Below are 19,132 nucleotides of genomic sequence, written 5' to 3' on the forward strand. Positions count from 1 at the left end.
GCCATCCAAAATGCTCTACACCCACGCAACAATCGTGACAGTGGACCAAACCCGCCGCATAATCGAAGACGGCGCAATCCACGTCACGGCCAACAAAATAGCCGACATAGGCAAAACAGCCACTCTGAAAGAGAGATACCCCAACGACGAAGAGATCAACCTCTCCGGCCGAATCATCGTGCCCGGCCTGATCTCCACACACATGCACACGGCGCAGACCCTGCTCCGCGGCACAGCCGACGACCTCGAGCTGGTGTCGTGGCTCTGTGAGCGGATCTGGGTGCTGCAGGGCAACTTCTCCGCGGAAGACGGGTACGCCGCTGCACGCCTGAGTATCGGCGAGATGCTGAAGTCTGGGACGACTTGTTTCTTGGAAAGCATGGTAACTATGATCCCGTTAGCAATCCCTGTTGTTCGACTGATTTCGCGCAGTTCGCCGACCGGTATGGGTTTGATGGACTGGCTCGGGCGGTGGAGGAGAGTGGCATAAGGGGGTGTCTGGGTAAGATTGTTATGGATATTGCGAAGTATGCGAAGGATGATGCCTGGGCTATGTATCCCGGTCTGGTGGAGAATCGAGAGACGTCGCTGCTGGGCACGGTTGATATGTGGGAGAAGTGGAATGGCGCTGCTGAGGATCGCATTCGCGTTTGGTTTGGTGCGAGGACGCCCGGAGGGTATGTTTGATTCAGTCGAATCATCTACTTGCATGCTGACGTGGATAGGGTTTCTGATGCTTTGTATAAGGAGATGACTGCTATCTCCAAGGAGAAGGGTATTCCTATCACTATGCATTGTGCTGAGGTCAAGGCCGATCGTGACTTCTTCGCTTCGGTTAACCATACCCCTATGTCTTACTGCAACTCGGTTGGTCTGCTGGGCGAGTCCACCGTGCTCGCTCACATGGTCCATCTGGATGACTCCGATATCAAGTGAGTGTGGTTCGAATGCAAATGGGCCTGGACGATGGCTAATGACAAGAAGACTGCTCGCTGCCTCGGGAACTCACGTTGCCCACTGCCCGACATCCAATGCGAAGTAAGTACCCTATACCCAATGAGTCCCAGCAGAACGCAAATTCTAATTATACTCGCAGGCTGGCATCCGGACTATGCAGAGTCCCTGACCTCCAACGCGCAAATGTGAACATCGGCCTAGGAACCGACGGAGCTCCTTGCAATAACACCTGCGATCTGTTGCAAGAGATGAAACTAGCAGCAATTATCCACAAGGGCGAGACCCAAGACCCAACCGTGGTCCCTGCCGAATCTGTCCTGGAAATGGCTACGATCAATGGCGCCAAGGCCCTGGGTCTTGAGGACAAGATTGGTAGTCTCGAGATTGGCAAGAAGGCTGACTTCGTCGCTATTGATATGCGAGGTATTCACTCGCAGCCTTGGTTCAACCCTGTTAGTGCGGTTGTGTATACTGCTACTGGACGCGATGTTGAACTGGTTGTTGTTGATGGGAAGGTGGTTGTGCGTGATGGTGAGCTTGTTACTATGGACGAAAAGGAGATTGTGCTTGAGGCGCAGAAGAGAAGTAAGGAGGTTGTTGAGAGAGCTGGGCTGGCCAAGAAGGTTCAGCCTGTTTGGCCTATTGAGTGAAGTATTGATTTCTCGAGTCTGGGATGATCGGGGTCGGTTATTGGTGAAGGTAGGTCGGACTGCTGATTGTAGTTGTCGCTGTGGTGGTTTTCGTCAGGTAGATTGATAGTTTCATGTTTGTCTTTCAGTGAATGAATAGTGCGGTTTGACGTTATATCATTGCTCTATCAATCGAGGCGTATCAAAGCACCCGTATCCCTTGACAACACTCATTTCATCAACGTCGGCATATTTGGTCTTGAAGGACCATCCAACCATCGAATTCTCAAGAACTTCGCAGGGGCTCTTTGAATCGGAATTTCTTCTCCATAGACAAGCTCCAAATATGCCGAGTTCTGAAATCACTTCCCCTTCGTCGACACCATTAGGTCCCACTAGCACATTCTGCAGAGATGGCGGCATAATGCGTTCCATCAAAATGAATGAAGACCATTCAGATTGTGGAATACACGCAAGAAATCCTGGAATCTCATCACCATACACATTATTGCCACCCCCCTCCAAGGACGGCTTCAGAATGAAACGAGTCGAGGCTTTCGGGTCGTTAGCCAACTTCCGCGCATTCAGGCCAGCGGCAGTGTCATCTAGAGGGGAGATATCAATAAATGTCGTTCTAACTGCAGCTGCCTTGTCAGAACACAAGAAACGTTCAAGGGCGCCAGGTTGCGTGAGTGCTTGTTGCACCTTCTTGAAGGTAGATATATGCGAGAGAACAGAGGGACATTTGATAGCAGTAGATATTTCAAGCCTGAGACGTGCCTGGTAGCCTGCAACATCATACTCACGCGCCTCGTACCCGGCTCTCATATACACAACGGAAATTTCCACCGGTGGCTTAGATGACATCCACGGGGGATGGAAAAGCAACTGACGCGAATCAGTGAGAGAAGTGTCCCGGAGGATATCTCCCCAGTGGAGACGATACGCAGGAACTGGCTCATCCCTATTCCATAGGGCATACTCTATTGGTCTTTCGTCGGCGATGTTAAAATTGTTGGGTTGCACAATGAATAAAACAGCGGTTTTCTGCGCCGATTGACTTTTCGGGGGACCATAAAAACCATGAGCTGCAGCTAAACAAGACTCAATACCTTCAATATTCCCATTTCGAGGTAACGATTTAACTTCGATATTGTCTTTTCCACACTTCTCCTGGCCAAGCTCATACGCCCCAGTGCGAGCCAGATACCGATGCATATTAGCCGTTCTATTGGCATGACTCCCGCCTGCACATGAGAAGGCATTGAACTCGACTTGTTTCAGCGTAGTTTCGAAAATAGCCTCAGAAGACTGCGATCTGTTCTGATCGTTGAGGTGAAGCATATAATCCGAGCGAAAAATGCCAGCAGTAGTGTCCTGGACGATCCCTGCCTTTTTGGCCTCCTCGTAAATCCCCCATAGTGCGCGCGCAAGGGGCTCAACGGGAATCAGGTCTTTGGTGACACTGTACAGCCAGTTTTCATCTTCGGCGATGGCGCAGTAGAGTTCGTTGTATGTTTTTTGGAGGTTGAATGCCTGGTTGAACTGCGTTCGGGGAAATGTGGTCGGGAACACGCTGACGCCTACTGGATATGACAGTACGCTGTGCTCTTCTTCCGATTCGATGATTTTGAGGAGAAATCCATGATTGATTTGCCAGTCTTTTATTTGGTCCAGTAGATTTCTTATTTGGTCATCGCTTGGCTCGAAGTATCTTGCGTCGATGGTTTTAGAGCTCATTGTGTTGGCGTTCGGTGTTGCATGCTGAAAATGGTCACGACTGGATATATATTGTGGTCATTCCAGCAGTCTTGGAAATTCTGCCAATCGATTTTCGTGGAATGAGGACCAGGTGAAGGTGGCACACTCGAGACAAACGAGATGTCAGGCCGCCCCCAAACTTCGAGTGGCGTGCAGCAGTGAGAGCTTAGCTTACCAACCCGTAGATCACAACGCAGAATACGTGTGCAGTCGGAATAAAAGCCGAACATAAGAGAACTTGAATGCGCTTCGATTAGGGTAATCGCACTTTCTTTACGTACACTTGATATTTGGCTTACCCTTGAATTAATATCCGGCCTCTTGCCTCTTATCATACTTGTCGTGTATGCTTGTAAATGAACCGGCACGCCAGCTTCCCCGGGCCGGACATGCGTAAATCTGGGGCAATTGGGGAATTTCCCCGCAATCAATAATGTGGCATAAGCACAGTAGACTATTTCTTCACAGTGTTGAGATGGTATGCAGAATACAAGCATGGGATATGGCCGCCGACAATAGATAATACACTGACCAACTGTCCATTACTTGAATGACAGCGTGACATGGCGATATGCAGCCAATTCAGCGATACACGACGTCACAAGTATCGTAAATGAATAGAACTAGCATTGAATCCCCTACCAGGCATACCAGACTGCAAGCAACGAAAGTGCGAAGAGTTCCAGTGCCGGGCCGGTGAACGATAAGAAGCTGCCCCACCAATTTACATAAGTGCGGGAGTTGCTCTTCAACTCTCGAGCATCTTCACTACTATACACAACACGATGCCGTCTCTTCAAGAAAGCAAATTGGCCTTCATCGGCGGTGGCAACATGGCCTCCGCCATCATTGGTGGTCTGGTGAGCAAGGGTGTCAACAAGCAGAACATCTGTGTCTCCGAGCCGTGGGATGTCAACCGCGAGAAGATGGCCGCCCTGGGTGTGCGCACCACCACCTCCAACGTCGAGGCCGGCGGTGATGCCGATCTCATTATCATTGCAGTCAAGCCGCAGGTCACTAAGGGGGTGTGTGAGGAGCTCGGCGCCGCCTGGTCGCCGCGAGAGTCACTGCCCGTGGTCGTCAGTATTGCCGCCGGTATCACCCTGGACAGCTTGCAGAAGTGGCTCACGACCAGCGATGGACGTACCGCTCATACTGTCCGAGTCATGCCCAACACCCCCGCACTGGTCGGCGAGGGTGCGTCCGGTGTTTACGCCAGCAAGGATGTCACCCCGGCTGAGAAGGAGCTTGTCAATGCTTTGCTTGGCAGTGTGAGCAAAGCTACCGAGTGGGTTGAGCGTGAGGATCTGCTTGATGTTGTTACTGGTCTGTCCGGTGAGTTTCTTACCTATGCCCCGCAATCTGTCAATTCCCATCTAATTCACGATACCAGGATCTGGCCCTGCCTACTTCTTTGCTATGGTTGAGCACCTTGTTGCAAGTGCTACAGCTCTTGGTTTGCCCGAGGAACAGGCTACTCGCCTGGCCACGCAGACTTGTCTGGGTGCGGGCAAGATGCTTGTCGAGAGTGCCGACCCCCCTAGCCAACTGCGCAAGAATGTTACTAGCCCTAACGGTACTACCCACGCTGCTCTCATGAGCTTCGAGTCTCTCAACTTCAAGGACATTGTCGACAAATCTGTCCAGGCTGCTACTGCGCGATCTGCCGAGCTTGGAAAGCAATAAAACCGATAGTTCGGAATTTGACAGCTAGACTTTATGTAACGCTATTCTCAATGCCTCATGGAAAATTACATCAATGACCATCAATTGCAATTATTATGAACTGAACGTCCTCCAACGTTGCGTCTTGCGTAGATCGCTTCTCCAAAATAAAGTGGCCCGTGCGCGCTATCGCCTTCCGCACGAAGCTCAGCTTCTTTCTCCGAACTCAAGAATGTGAAGATGGTGTCCTTTTGGCCCTGGAAGGTGAGTGTTTCCTTAACTACCACTTGAGAACTTGCAGTCATAGCTGACATGATATAGGGCGATGATAATTCAGCGGCTTCGTTCGAGAAGACCCTATCGACGTTGTCGACCAAGATCGGTCAGGCGACCACGCAGCTGGACCAACAGCGCCAATCCTCACGACGCTTCAAGGCCCTGTGGACGCTTTACTCAACCTTTGCCTATCTGTTCTACTCTATCATTCTTGCCCTGATTCTGGGATGGGAAAGCTGGGGAATCAAGGAATATGCAGCAATCGGGGGTGGACCAGTCGTGTAGGTGCTCCGTCACTTCACTCCGCACCACGAAGCATACTAACATCTGCCATTCTACAGGATTTACGCTGTTCGCACGACAAGCTCCAAGGTCTTCAACTACCGCATCAACCGTCTCCAGCGCCACCTTGACGATCTCCACAAGCAGCGTGAGGTGACAATCGAGAAGCTCAAGGTTGCCACCAAGTACAACTCTACCCAGCAACTGCTAGAGAAATACGGCGGCGCGTCTCCCGAACCATCTCCCAACCGAAAGGCCTCCGGCGAGAAGCAGAAGTCTCCCCAGCAGCCACAGCAACCTGTTGCCCGCACTGGTCTTCCACCACCGCCAACCGCCAACATCCGCCGTCCGCCTTCCTCCCCTCAGACCCCAACCAATGCTCCATCACCGCAACCCCCATCATCTCCACAGGAGTTAGCACGCGGCTCGCCGCAATTCCAGCAACAGCCATTCGCACCTCCCCCTTACCCCCAACAACCCACTGAGCAAGCCGAATTTGCACCAAACGCCTACTCAACCAACGCAGGGCAAGGCGTCGAATCACCACACTGGTACGACAGACTCCTCGATGTCCTCCTCGGTGAAGATGAAACCCAACCCCGCAATCGAATGGTGATGATCTGCACCAGCTGCCGGCTCGTCAACGGCCAAGCACCACCTGGAATCAAGACACCGGAAGAACTTGGCCGCTGGCGTTGTGGAAGCTGTGGCGCTTGGAATGGAAGCGAGAGCGAGACTAGCCAAATGCTCACAACCTTGCGTCAGGAGAATGCCCCGACGGAAGGGGCTTGGGAGCCTGTTTCCAAGGATGATGCTGATACTCAGTCTTCCGAGGGCACGGATGAGGCTGTTATGGTTCCATCTAGTGAAAAGGAACAGGCTGAATCTGGTGGATCGGAGGCTGAGGAGCGTGAAGCGGTGGAGGAGTCGACTGAGCCTGTGCGACGTTCTAAGCGTGGCGCGAAGGGTAGCAAGGGCAAGTAGAGCCGCATTTTGAACTACTGCTTCAGTAGAGTGAGCTTTCTAGCTTTGAACGCAATGTGTATTCTTGAATCTCATACTATGTAACCCAAGTGTCTAGCTAAAGTGCATGCTGACCAAATATTCCCTGTTTCTGCTATGCAATGTAAAAATCGTCAATCGTATCCAGGAACTTTCCATCAAATACTCGAAAACAATTCGTCAAACTCATCAACATGTCACGCTATGCCGCTTTAACCAAGGGATGAACCTCCAAATACTGAATAACATCAAGAGCAACCTTAACCTCCGCCTCCTCAGCCGTAGCAAAGCCCTCAACAAGCGCAATCTCATTGTTGTTCACAATAGCCGCACACCGATACGTAGCAGGCCTCCCCTTAGTCTCAACCCGTCTCCTCTTGAACACCAAGGTTCCCGCCCCCTTAACCATAGTCTGTGCAATATTCCGCGGATGAACAACATTGACACCATCAGCAATAACACGTCGAACATACGACAACAGACCCAGTCGCTCCACAAAGGAGCAACAAACATCCAGGTTCCCACCCGAATCAACGAACATCGCGCCAAGCACAGACTCGATAATATCAGAGAAGAACTTATCAGCTGCCAGCCGTGCGAACAGTTCCCACGGGTACGCGGCGGCATGATTCAACGCGTGGTGGATCTGATATCGCAGAGACTGATAGCGCAGGATGCAGGCTTCGCGCGCATCCTTGATATTCGGTCCGTGGGAACGAAGGAACTGCCAGAGGTGGATTGTGTCGTGGCTGAGTGTTGCATTGCTTAATCTCCTTCCATCAGGCGAGAACTGTGGCATGGAGGATGATTCCTCGGAAACGGCTAGGTCCATGCACAAGAAGGCGAGCAGGTTCGCGTTTACCACGGAGTGTTTGAGAATCGTCATTGCGCCTTGGTCCATTTCTACCGGGTGGTTCGGGAACACGGCCATGACGACCATGTCGAGGACTGCGTCGCCGAGGAACTCGAGGCGTTGGTAGGATTGTGTGCTTAGGTCGTATTCGCAGGATGGGTGGGTTAGCGCTTCTGTTAGGAGGGCTTGGTGGTTGAATGTGTAGCCGATCAGGTTCGTGAGGTGGTGCTGGTTTATTAGGTTGCTAACGCCTTTGCCGGCTGGGACGAGGTCGAGGGAGATTTCGCTTGTGAACATGGTTATTTCGGGGAGGAATCTGTGTAGGCAGGCTTGTGCTTTGTGGATTCCGCCGTCCATGTAGGCTGCGCCGATTAGCGCTTCGATTACGTCTGCTAGGACCTTTGTTGACATCTGGCGTTTCTTCGTTGGTTGGGTTTGTTTGGTTGAGATCATTGGGGCAGCCCATCTGCGTGGCGTGAAACGATCCGTTAGAATGAAATTGTCGATTCCGGTGTCTAGGGCTGCACGGGCGAGGCGGGTGTTTTGGATGAGCTTGTCTCGGCTTTCTGAGAGATATCCTTCGTGCCATTTGGTGTTGTCGAAAAAGAGCTGACAGCTGACGGTGAATTTGAGCACGGAGTCACCGAAGAATTCGTAACGCTGGTAGTTGGTAGTGGCCTGTGCAATGGGCGTGCTAATTGCCGTGAGAACGTGGTTGATATCTTTGATTCCTACACCTTTCAAAATACTGTCATTCAATCGGTGGGCTACTAATGAAGCCTGAAAACGGTCGAGTATGGCAGAGATGAAAAGACCAAAGATTGCCTGTCTCAGAGGAAGCTTATCCACTGTAATAGAGGATGCCGGCATTGTGTACAGCTTTTTGACTGAGTCTGCATCTCCATCTTCTATATTGACAGCTCGCATCTGCAGTAGATTGCGACGTCGAGGGAGCGGCCGACATTCTACTTCGACCGGGGTTGACTTAGTAATCTGGTCGGGGCTAATCCATCGTACGAATGTGCGTGGCTCCGTGAATTTCCCGTGATCGCGAAGAATGCTTGAAGGCTCTTCGCCCTTGTGATAACTTTCCAAAGATGGCTGTCTTCCGTCATGGCAGTTCAACCATTCCTGCAAACGTTGGCAAGGAATGCTAGGAGCGAAGAGAACGACAAAATCGCGCTCTGGTCCTCGCTCTCGTGAGCTTGGCGCTTGAAGATAGAGCGCTGTTGTGTTTCTCATTTCATCCAGTGTCTGTGCTGATGGGTCCGCAACTTGCACTGGCCGATCAAACGAAAGCAATAAAGTCGTATCGACCTCCCAATAGATATTAATGGGAGTCGGCATGGGTAGTAGGCTCGGCAGTATCATAGAAACTGCTAGATCTTCATCAATAAGGCCGTCACGGTAGATTCTGAGGCGGGTCTCGTAAGCCTGTCCTGAAGTCCACGCGTGCGCAATGTCAACGAACGGGTCATACTGCTCCATAGCATTGACTACAGAGGGTAAAGTCTCTTTATCGGTGAATCTGAGCTCTGCCTTTCTGGTCAAGGGCAAAAGGTTGTCATTTACCAGTCCATACTCATGCAAAGCTCGATAAGCATGAAACGCCGCCTCCTTTCGAGCTGCACGCTCTGTAAGCCACCACTTGGTTCCCTTGGTTTTTCTCACAGTTGGGTGAACAGAGGTTGGAAGAATAACCGTTGCTTGCTTCAGACCTGAACTGTTCTCTTCAAATGAGAATAGCGGACGGTTGTCAACGTATTCATCTACTGGTAGGACGGAGCAGAAATGGTGTAAATGCTGGACTGCTTCATTAGCAGTCATCACAGCGCTATAACGACAGTTAGTCAGAAGAACATGTTAACTGATGAAATACTTGCTGTGTTTTTTCGACGAAAAGCCGCTCAGAGACTATCTCATCAATACTCTCCAGCGCCAAAGCTTCCTTGTGCAACCTTTCATCGTCCTGATACGCTTGAATTATGGCTTGTTCCAATTGAACCCACTTTGAGACATCCAACGCCATGCCTTCGGTTGAGATCATCATGGCGTAGGTTGATTTCTGGTGGCGAGCACGACCTCTTCGCTGCACAAAGGACTTCACGTTGCCTGGCTTGTCAAAACAGATGACCAGGCTGCAGGAACTCATGTCAATTCCTTCTTCAAGGACATCAGTTGTAACAATCAGGTTCTTTCGTCCCGCCTTAAATTCAAGTAGAGTTTCTCGCTGCATATCTCGGTGAAGTAAGTCGCCAAGGGATTCTTGGCGATGTCTGTTTGTAGACCACCCGACATACGGAGCACACCGAAAGCGATTTTGTGTTGCTGGGATAATCGACAACATCCGAGCTAGAACGCTGACAGTTGCTCTTCGCTGGACAAAAATCAATCCGGAGAAATCCGGTTGATCCATTTTCACCAAAAAGTCAACGACCTTATCCAATTTCTGGGACGATTGATTGCCTTCAAGATTACCCATGTCTCTGAGAGGCATTTCGTCCAATAGTTCTAAAAGATAAACCTTCTCAAGTTGGCTGCAGCCAATCAATACGCTAGCATCATTGATTGAACTTCGGAACTGGTCAATTGAAGCCCCAATGTAGTAATCGACAGCCGCGCCGCCCAACTCCTCGTAGATGTGGCGGCTAGTTTCCAAGAATTTGTTCAGCTGCTCGTTGCAGTATGTCTTGCCAGATAACAGGACTTTCTCTAATTCAATCGATTTTCCTTCCTCACGGAGTGCCTCGATGTATGGATCCTCTTGGATGTTGTATGAAAGACAGCATTTGGTAAGAGCTTGAAGATATCGACTACCCTGGCCTTCGTCATTTTCGGCGCAAGGATTGTAATCAATTCGTTCGAGTTGAGGATGGTGAGTATTCTCTACCAACTCGGAGCGATGCGCTTTGGGCGTCTTGCAAACTGCGTTCAAGTTTGCTTCTATCAATCTGAGAATTCACGTCAGTGACTCCATGGGTCGAAAAGGCGTACGGAAAGACTACTCAAGCTCTTTTGGATTGGACCGGACGATCGGACTGGCAGTTAGTCCCAAGATTTGGGGCACTGCAGCAGGGCCCGCGTGCTGAAGCATTGGGTGGTAGTGATTTTGCATAATCTTATTGGCTGGATGACGTCTCATGCAATGATGAGCTGCAAGCAAAATTAGTAAGTATAGTAGTTTGAACATGAGAGTTTTGAATCTACCTTCGTCGAAGACAAGGAGAGCAACCTGAGACATCCTAACAAAGCCATGGGTAAGAGCATCTGCAAGAATGGCATGTGTAGCGACAACCACTCGGGCTTCCTTGAGAACTTCATCCCAAATCATCTGCTCGGTCCATAATTCCACATTGTCAAGGCCAGTTAAAACTTTCGTCTTGACGGATACAAGCTGTCGACTAATAACCTCATGTTGCTGAAGCGCCAATGCCACTGTGGGGACTAGAAACCAGATTCTCTGTATATCGTATTAGAATGAAACAAGCGCGAAGAATTTCTGCGGAAGGATCACCTTGTCCGGAGAGCAGCTTTCAAGCTCAACGAGCATACGCAGAATAGCACTAACCGCGTTAGTAATATTTTTTTTCGGACTGTAGCAGCGAGAGAGCATACATGTGAGTCTTTCCACTTCCAGTGTCCATCTAGCGATAGTTAGCATAGAATCCTGATCAAATATCGAGTTAGTAACCATACTGCGACAATGATGTTCTCTTTGCGGCTAGCTGCAAGCATCTCGAGCTGATATTCGCGAGGCCGGTAGGCAACGCTACCACTCACGGCCACTGAGGCCATGATTTGAAAGGCAGTCTTGCGATGCAAAGTCCTGAATTCGGTCGAAAAGCAGAAAGATGGGGAGCACGAAAAGAGAAAGAGAGAGAGAGATGTTTGGTGGGGCTTTGACGCGGGTGCTAGCCGCCGTGGTGTTTGACCAATGAGAGTCGAGCGGAACAAGTATGAGCCTCACAGGGCAGATTTTGAGGGTTTTTACCTCTTCTTTTACCTCATGTTTCACCTCATTTTTTACTTGAAATATGCATCAAGGTCTTGGCATTTTATTAAATCAGATCAATTATCAGTTCTCGCCTAGTTTATTTTTGCGAAGCGTGTAGGGTCAACACGCACGAGTATACTAGAGATTCCATAGTTTAATCATGGGCCTTGGATGTCTAAGATAAAATGCATTGTAACTGTATGTAAACTGAAATCATTTTCTTGATTCTAACTCCTAGAGCCTAGGGAGATGAGATACCTCAATGTGCTAGGTTGCCACATAGTTAAAATGTGTACCGAATACAATGTGAGGTAAAATCTGAGGTAACATCTGAGGCGAAACATATGGATCCTGCGGCCTCATCAAGCGGTCTCTTCTTCCTCTTTGGAGTACTTGCAGCCGACACCTTGCACGAAAATTCTGGTGGCTGTCGAAATTCAGATTGAGGGAGAGAGAGCGTGCGTGTGAGTGAAATGACTGAGATTTGTTGTGAGAAATAGGAAGCAGTGTGACGAATGAGGAAGCGACGACTTACCCTGTAAAATGCGCCCATCCTAACGCTAATGTTATACAGCCACTTTTACACGGTGTGGGGTGCATTTTGATTCATTTGGGGTGTGTTTTGAACATGGCCCTTTTTGTATTTATACCTTCCGGCATTCGGTATACTACTATAATGAAACCTCACGTGCTCCACTATCTGGGCTCTCAGAACTTGGCCTGCTATTTAACTTCGTGATTCCTCGTTTGACTGTTTCGACACAGGAGCGGAAAATGGGCTTCATCACTATGAGTGATCCGCAGATTATAGCCATGTTCAGTTCAAGAATTGCCCATATCAGTGAAAGTGGGCTGCCGTCTATGAATAGAGCAGAATCAGTCCTAGTCCATGTGGGTTTCATCGAGTAGACTAACAGGTGAGATAAGCAGTATCATAGTTTTCAAGCTGGATTATGCGCAGTATACCGAAGATACACACTCTGTGGTTGTCATTGTAAGTAATGATGCTAATTTAGATTATAAAACTTGTACTCACATGCTTCCCGCTGTAAATAAAATCGTCAGTTCAATCTTCTCTTCCAAAGGCATTTGGAGTCTCCAGACCACCGGAAGAGGCAGTAGAACAATTACGAAATTCTCCGTCGTCGATAGGCTGCCGATGATAACAAAAAATATTGTTTGCCCATCCATACAGTGACCCTTGATAGTTTGGTCCCAGAAATACTGCACGGGCCAGCATTGGAAGGTATTACCAATGACAGCTGTGATAGCCCACGCAATGACGAAGATAATGACCCCAGTAGCAGCCCATCGAAACCAGTTCACGGTGCCGAGCAGCTTGCGAAGTAGCAGGACGATAGACACCTTCACAAACATCTGAGACAAGGGCCAAAAGTGTGTCAGTATCCAGTTGGCCTATTGGGATGTTAGATCTTGGATATATTTTGGCAGAATCAAGTAAACTTACTAACGTAACTTTCAATCGATCTTCTGCTGGCAAGCTCCAAATGCTCTTCCCACGTGTGATTCCATGGAATGCAGCTATACAAAATAAGTCAGAAACACTGTGCTCTGCGGTCAACGCAGGGATAAGCTTACAGTATACTATGCAGGTCGCTACGCCATAGGTGCAGATGAGACCCGCCCCCATCAATATGTCTTCTATCCGCAACCCATGAAGCACTTTGATTCGGCAGTAAATTCGCAAGAAATAGACCGCAGTCGCAGTAACAGACGCGACGATCGGGATGACGATTAACTCCGTTTTCCAGTGATCTGGTAGATCGGGCATCTCAAACTGTTGCCCGCTTCATTGGTCACATCGCCAATCGACTGGAGGCAAGGCAGCGGGCTCGTAAAGGGTCGCGGTGTTGTCAAATGACTTGCACTTGAAGATCCACACTGGGCTGTTATAAACTTGATTTTGCGAAGTCACTTTGACAAGAGGCAAAGGGATTCGATTTCAAGCCCGAAGTGGCGTTCGCATTGGGGATTTGTACGTGAAAAAATGTTGATGTCATTTCGTATTTTGATTCGAAGTATGTTCCACGCCAATCAGGATGATCCTTGGTTGAGGTTCAGCCTCATGTTTGGTTCCATGGACTCAACTCGGTGGCCCCTGGCTTTTATGTCAGCTTCGAGGAAAACGAAGCGGTGACAATTTTTCGATGCTTGTTGATTCACCAATGGTTTTGTGTTGTCGCCACATATACTATAATATGCGATGCTCAGAATGTGGCATGTCTTCGATCTAGCATGGCCGTTGCCGCGGTCTACTCTTTTGGTAAGGCGCACACCCACCCCACAGTGTAGTCTCCCACAGTGGAGTTCTTGTGAGCCCTGGCGTCAATATTAATCTCTATAGCCATGGCGGGAGGGTCGGACTAGCGGTTGGATCAGCAAAAGCCGATGAATTGCAATTCGCTTCGGCCGATCCTAGCGAGACTCTGATTTGATCCAAACCCTGGAAGGACGAACAAAGTACCCAGAGACACTGCAAAGGCTCTTGCACCGAGTGATGCGCTGGGTGTTATATTCACCTTGATGGAATTTTGCCATGTCAGATTTGTAAGTGGGGTCCACAGGCTCGACGCCATGAGCTACAACTCTTATTACGCATAAACTGAGGGCGCTTAAATACCGCGCGAGCCTATATGAAGGTTGTCATTGCATAAAGTTAAGGGATAAAAAAGAAAAGTTGGAATATATTGTCCAGATTTCTGTGTTATTTCTGTGTAGGACACGTACCTGGTATCAAACAGGCTTCATTGCAACCACATTAATGCATGGTCAACCACTATGCCTATAATAAAGCCTGAAACGACACCAAACAGGATCCAGAGAAAGACGCATATCATGGGCATAGGAAGGGCTAAATAACATGGCGAAGTGAAATAGGAGTATAACAAACATAACCAACAAACAATATTGAGCATGAGTCTTGAAGCGCTACGGGGCAGATCTGCCCCTATTCCCAGCAGTTCTTTGATCATCACACGGATAGCTTAGAAGTTCAAGTGCACATACAGTTGGGTTACAGTAGAAACTCTGACCAGCCCGCGTGTCAAAATCATACAATTGGTTGGAACTAAACCTACACGCTTTTGGTCTTGGCAAAGATAATATGGAGTAGCACTTTCGGGATACCACGTGGACTTATCTTATATCTTGAACCTTTCCATATATTGATGTCATGGGCATCCCACTACCACTGGAGATGTTACAGATTGTATTGGAGCTCATCATTGCTGAGGAGAACGCCAACGTGCCTCCATATGTCGCTAAGAACACCAATTTGGCCCCATATGCCACTTTCAACCGCGACTGGCAGGCGATTATCGAGAGGCAGACGTTTTCAAGCATTAAGATCAGCACAAATAAGCGACTGGCAGAATTCAACAAATTACCATGGGTTCAGTTATCATGGAGCCAAAGACGAAGCCATATACAGAAAATTTATTTCATCGTGGAATTGGAGTCGTATGATGGCGAGGCTCGCACACGGTACGAAAATGAACAGGAGATACAGCGAAACAGCAAATTTTTTACCACTTCAATTCAGTCACTATTCAATGCTTTATCTGAATGGCCGGATAACGAAGCGGGTATCAGTCTTTCGATTATGGCGCAGTCCCCCGGCGATATTAGCGCCCAAGGTCCTAAGGCAAGGAAGCAGCGCGGGTGGGGTAAGTCACGTCTCTTAACACGAGACCCTGGAGACGAGTTGCCAGTTTACGACTAGAAAATGGGAGAGAAGGTTTATTAACAAACGAGAAAACCCAGTGTCATCGAGACTACCCGGTGCTTTGGTAGAGTTTCCGTACTATAGTGGAAAATGCTACTGGGAGAAAATATGGACGCAGCTTTGACCTAAATGAGAAACATAGACTGAGTACTAAGTGTGAAGACTAAAGATGTAGGCATAAATCCTCAGGGAACACTAGAAAACTAAGGGATACTTGTTGCTATGCAAAGCGGAGATTGCGTGGCCCTGGTCGGAGATAGGAGTGCCTGGCATGAAGTTTGGCAAATTGACGGCTTAAAACGGCCGCACTTACGGCCATTTCTGGAAGCCCGTTTGCCGTCTGCTACTTTAATTGAGTAAACAAATTAGGGTTAAAATAAGGATTCACAATTAGCCCAATATCCTCGTAAAATAAAAGAATTTACAGTTCAACTGACCGCCTCACTGCTCGACCATGTCAAATCGTTGTCTATAGATATATTTTGAGGAAACAAGCCGAAGGTAGCTTGATTACAAAATCATTTTCTCGTTATCAAAATCACCCAACGATCCTCGTCAACGTGTCATTGACTCTAGTTCAAAGGGTAAAGTCTGGGGCCAGTTGAAACAGGCTTCAGAATCCCACGAGCCTCCATTTCCTTAACCAAGCTAGCGAGCATGAGATCGCAACCACGAGCCGCAATCAAACTCATCGTGACAGGCGTATACTCGACTTTTCCGCTTTTGGTACTGTTGTAAGGGACTTCGCCGACTGCATTGTGGAAATAATGGTCAGTAATTTTCTCATAGTTTGAAAAATTCGAGATTGCGAGATTTGGACACCTACTTGGAACAACCAGATCTGGAACACCTGCATATACGGCAATGTTGCCATCGCTCATTCCCCAGAACGGTGCCGTTGGACCACTAAGATTGGGTGTAAGCTTTTGAGGGGAGATTCAGCAGATTCAGCAGAATTCCTTTACTCACCTCGAATATTCATCTCTGTATCTGATCGATCCATAGGTTTGCGGATAGATATAAATTGCTTTCGAGCAAGTTTCATTATCCAATGCCCCAAATCCATCAGCCGTATTCCACCAATCATGGAACAAAGTTTTATTGTGCCAGGCCACGTCAAACCCAGCCTGACCGGCGTCTTGGCCCAAGTGCCAACGCAACAGCGGATTCGGATTGATGTATGGGGTTCGACCATCATGCGCTTCGGAGTAGTCTTTGAAGAAGGGGGCGCCGAGGTTCAACCATTGGTAGACGGTAATGAGGGTTCCATACGTCTGGTCATTCACCAAATTAGTATGAAATCGTGTAAGTGACAATCTTTAATCTTGAAACTTACAAAGTGAAGCATATCGTTCAAGGTTGAAGTGGCATTGGAAGGTCGGGTTGCGTTCCAAGAAGCATCCAAGTTCACATTGGTACGGGTGGTCCCCAAGAAATCTTCGACATTGGCTACGAACCTTTCAATAATCGCCGACGCATGACTATTGTTGATTGCCTCGGCAGTAAATGATGCCTCTGGGTACCAAAGAGTCTTGGGATAGGAGTCGTAAGCGTCAAAATCCTTATACCACGAATGAACAACTCGAGACCATAGCTCTGCACTGCGAGCGAATACACCTGCAGTATCGAGTCCTGAGCAGAGAGGGATAACATGGTCTAGATCAATAGCTCCAACAGTCGGTCGATTTCCAAAGAGACCATTAGCACCAGCTGGCAAGCGCATCGAGCCGCCTGTATCACTTCCGATGGCGATATCTAGCCATGCGTAGGAAGCCATGCCGGCGGCGGGGCCGGTTGATGAGCCACTTGGGTCAAGATAGCCATCTCCCTGAGGCATCTGGTGTTAGAAAATCGAATTGAATCTTCAACAAAAGACAGTGGCAAATACTAACCCGAGGATTGAAGGGACAGTGAAAGTCAACCCAGTCGGCAGTCGGTTCGTCGCCGTTAGCAAATTGAACCGTTCCCATCTTTCCGACAAAGACTGCGCCTAGGTCGATGAGGCGTTGAACAGCAGTGCCAGTTGTATTTTGTGTGCCATAGAGTGAGTAGTATGCTCGATTTCCACCACTCGTAGCAAGACCTTTGATGTGATAGATATCCTTTACGCCGAGGCGTAGCTATGGCTGTGATTAGTATTTGTGTCACTTATTTTATTCTTGACAACTTACGCCAGCCAACGGTTTCTCCGCAGTCGGGGTAAAGTACAGCCTCGATGGTACAGCGACACTGCGTCCAAGTACGCTCTGGTTTGTGTTAACGATATTTTTGTTTGGAGCAGATATCCAACTATCGTACCTCAGATGTAGCCATGAGGCGCAAAACGCCACCCTGTTCATCGCTGATGGCTGGCTCCAGGAATGCCAAATTCGTATCTTCATATAGGCGATAGGCCTTGAAAATTTTGCCTGTCTTCGTGGATACGAAGTAGGGGCCGTTTGGAATGTTCTTGGTTAGACGCGCAGTCGGTACATCTCTATGGGAGTGAGAGTACTTTGGCGCATATATAGCTCTTGCACTGTACTCCTCTAATCCAAGATCAATCGATTGCGTTTCAACTGACGGCTTCTTGCTGTGCCCCTCGTAGGAGATATAAGTCACTGTCGGAGGTTAGTGATAGTCTCGTATGACGATAGAAACCAACCCTTGAGAAATGCAGCACTAAAAACATCATCTTCACGCATGAAACTGGAGATTGTTTCGTTCAGCTCGATACCATTAAAAACAGATGCCTTGGTCGAGATAATTGTTAACGGAAACAGGTCCGTGTCATCTTGATCTACCATTGCGGAGACGGCGTTCGGTATATCGAGCATTCGAGCTACGGCGACATCACCGACATAGTATGGTACACCATTGAGCTCTGTGACTCTACCGTGGGCTAAGTTGGATGTCACTGGTGCCGCGAAGAAACCAATCAATGCAAGGACGAGGATGGTAAGTGATACCCTCTTTGGCTGAAGAGACTGGCGCATCTTGAGTGAATGAAAAATTCACAGGTTCTGTTTCTCTTTCCCTTGTACCATCTGGGGCTTGCTTTTATATGTTACCCTTCACGTCCCTTACTTTATTGGTTACAACCCCACGCAGAGCAGACCCCAATACGATAGACTGACAAACTGACTCCGCCGTCTGATAAAAACAAATTATCTGTCACTTTTTTCGTTATCTGAGTCAATATCTCTTCGTGGTAACTGGTTTTACCGTGGAACCCTCAAGGTTCTTGGCGGTTAACTACATGATAAATCTCTCTAGCGCATCTCCAAATTCTACTCCGACGAGCTTAAATGCGAACTCCAACTGGATGGACCTTCCATGCCACGTTGATAACTTATCTGAATCAAGAAGGCGCATCAGCTTCAAGGAAGTTTTGTCTTGGAGGTATTTCTAGCTAGCAGGGTGGCTCTTTCCGTGTAATAGTCCCCGTTTGGAGGGAGCTATGAAAGAAATTACCGTAGAATATCAACCCAAAGTCCTGATATTCTCGCTTTCACTATCTCTTGTCCTCTTATCAAGCAAAGTGGGACTCCAAATTTAAAACGACCCCAAACATTTGGAGAAGGTCAATATTTCGGCCGATCTTAAAGTGTTTCCCTATTGGCTGAGTCGAATGCTGACAGCGGATTTAAGCTACATCCGCATAGGTCTGGGATCACCTTTCTCGCACTATTCACGTGTTGATCCCTCGTAAACATTCGTCACTCGCACTTCATGAAATCTGTGTAGCTGGAGGTCGTGCAAAGCTATCACATAAATCATACAAACACAGTATAAGCTTTGATGGCAATGCTTACTGCAAACTCTGGGAGCGAAGTCCAAATATGCGCAAAGAAACAAGATGTTCATGCGTAAGGTGGATGGAGAACAGGAAAGCTCGATTTTTGAACATGGAGTTCTTTCTGTCCATCTAACTGACGTGAGAGTTGCAGATCGAAACAGATCGAGCCTCGCGTTGTCGCTTTCTGACT

General features: G+C 48.4%; 7 protein-coding genes across 7 annotated transcripts; 3 read left to right on the forward strand and 4 right to left on the reverse strand.

Moving 5' to 3' along the window:
- Window positions 1-10: 10 nt before the first annotated feature.
- Window positions 11-1,607, forward strand: N7511_003112 (amidohydrolase; the record flags this gene model as incomplete). The annotated part of the gene is made up of 5 exons (XM_057125537.1): window positions 11-382; window positions 433-677; window positions 726-932; window positions 985-1,038; window positions 1,097-1,607. The coding sequence occupies 5 exons, from the start codon at window positions 11-13 to the stop codon at window positions 1,605-1,607; spliced, it is 1,389 nt and encodes a 462-aa protein (XP_056987696.1).
- A 156-nt stretch (window positions 1,608-1,763) lies between these two features.
- Window positions 1,764-3,326, reverse strand: N7511_003113 (glutathione synthetase; the record flags this gene model as incomplete). Its single annotated transcript, XM_057125538.1, has 1 exon — window positions 1,764-3,326. One exon carries the CDS (start codon window positions 3,324-3,326, stop codon window positions 1,764-1,766), a length of 1,563 nt encoding a protein of 520 aa, XP_056987697.1.
- Window positions 3,327-4,132: 806 nt separating this feature from the next.
- Window positions 4,133-6,554, forward strand: N7511_003114 (Pyrroline-5-carboxylate reductase; the record flags this gene model as incomplete). The annotated part of the gene is made up of 4 exons (XM_057125539.1): window positions 4,133-4,682; window positions 4,741-4,988; window positions 5,334-5,569; window positions 5,630-6,554. 4 exons carry the CDS (start codon window positions 4,133-4,135, stop codon window positions 6,552-6,554), a joined length of 1,959 nt encoding a protein of 652 aa, XP_056987698.1.
- Window positions 6,555-6,774: 220 nt separating this feature from the next.
- Window positions 6,775-11,220, reverse strand: N7511_003115 (putative RNA helicase/RNAse III; the record flags this gene model as incomplete). Its single annotated transcript, XM_057125540.1, has 7 exons — window positions 6,775-9,259; window positions 9,309-10,376; window positions 10,431-10,578; window positions 10,633-10,885; window positions 10,940-10,988; window positions 11,041-11,069; window positions 11,122-11,220. The coding sequence occupies 7 exons, from the start codon at window positions 11,218-11,220 to the stop codon at window positions 6,775-6,777; spliced, it is 4,131 nt and encodes a 1,376-aa protein (XP_056987699.1).
- Window positions 11,221-12,451: 1,231 nt separating this feature from the next.
- On the reverse strand, window positions 12,452-13,211 carry N7511_003116 (uncharacterized protein; the record flags this gene model as incomplete). Its single annotated transcript, XM_057125541.1, has 2 exons — window positions 12,452-12,835; window positions 12,888-13,211. 2 exons carry the CDS (start codon window positions 13,209-13,211, stop codon window positions 12,452-12,454), a joined length of 708 nt encoding a protein of 235 aa, XP_056987700.1.
- Window positions 13,212-14,612: 1,401 nt separating this feature from the next.
- Window positions 14,613-15,161, forward strand: N7511_003117 (uncharacterized protein; the record flags this gene model as incomplete). The annotated part of the gene is made up of 1 exon (XM_057125542.1): window positions 14,613-15,161. One exon carries the CDS (start codon window positions 14,613-14,615, stop codon window positions 15,159-15,161), a length of 549 nt encoding a protein of 182 aa, XP_056987701.1.
- Window positions 15,162-15,736: 575 nt separating this feature from the next.
- On the reverse strand, window positions 15,737-18,139 carry N7511_003118 (uncharacterized protein; the record flags this gene model as incomplete). The annotated part of the gene is made up of 8 exons (XM_057125543.1): window positions 15,737-15,915; window positions 15,991-16,070; window positions 16,134-16,438; window positions 16,501-16,992; window positions 17,057-17,284; window positions 17,336-17,410; window positions 17,463-17,764; window positions 17,809-18,139. 8 exons carry the CDS (start codon window positions 18,137-18,139, stop codon window positions 15,737-15,739), a joined length of 1,992 nt encoding a protein of 663 aa, XP_056987702.1.
- Between the last annotated feature and the right edge of the window lie 993 nt (window positions 18,140-19,132).

Source organism: Penicillium nucicola (genome assembly GCF_028828085.1).
Source record: "Penicillium nucicola strain IBT 29836 chromosome Unknown utg000002l, whole genome shotgun sequence".
Classification (NCBI taxonomy): Eukaryota; Fungi; Ascomycota; class Eurotiomycetes; order Eurotiales; family Aspergillaceae; genus Penicillium; species Penicillium nucicola.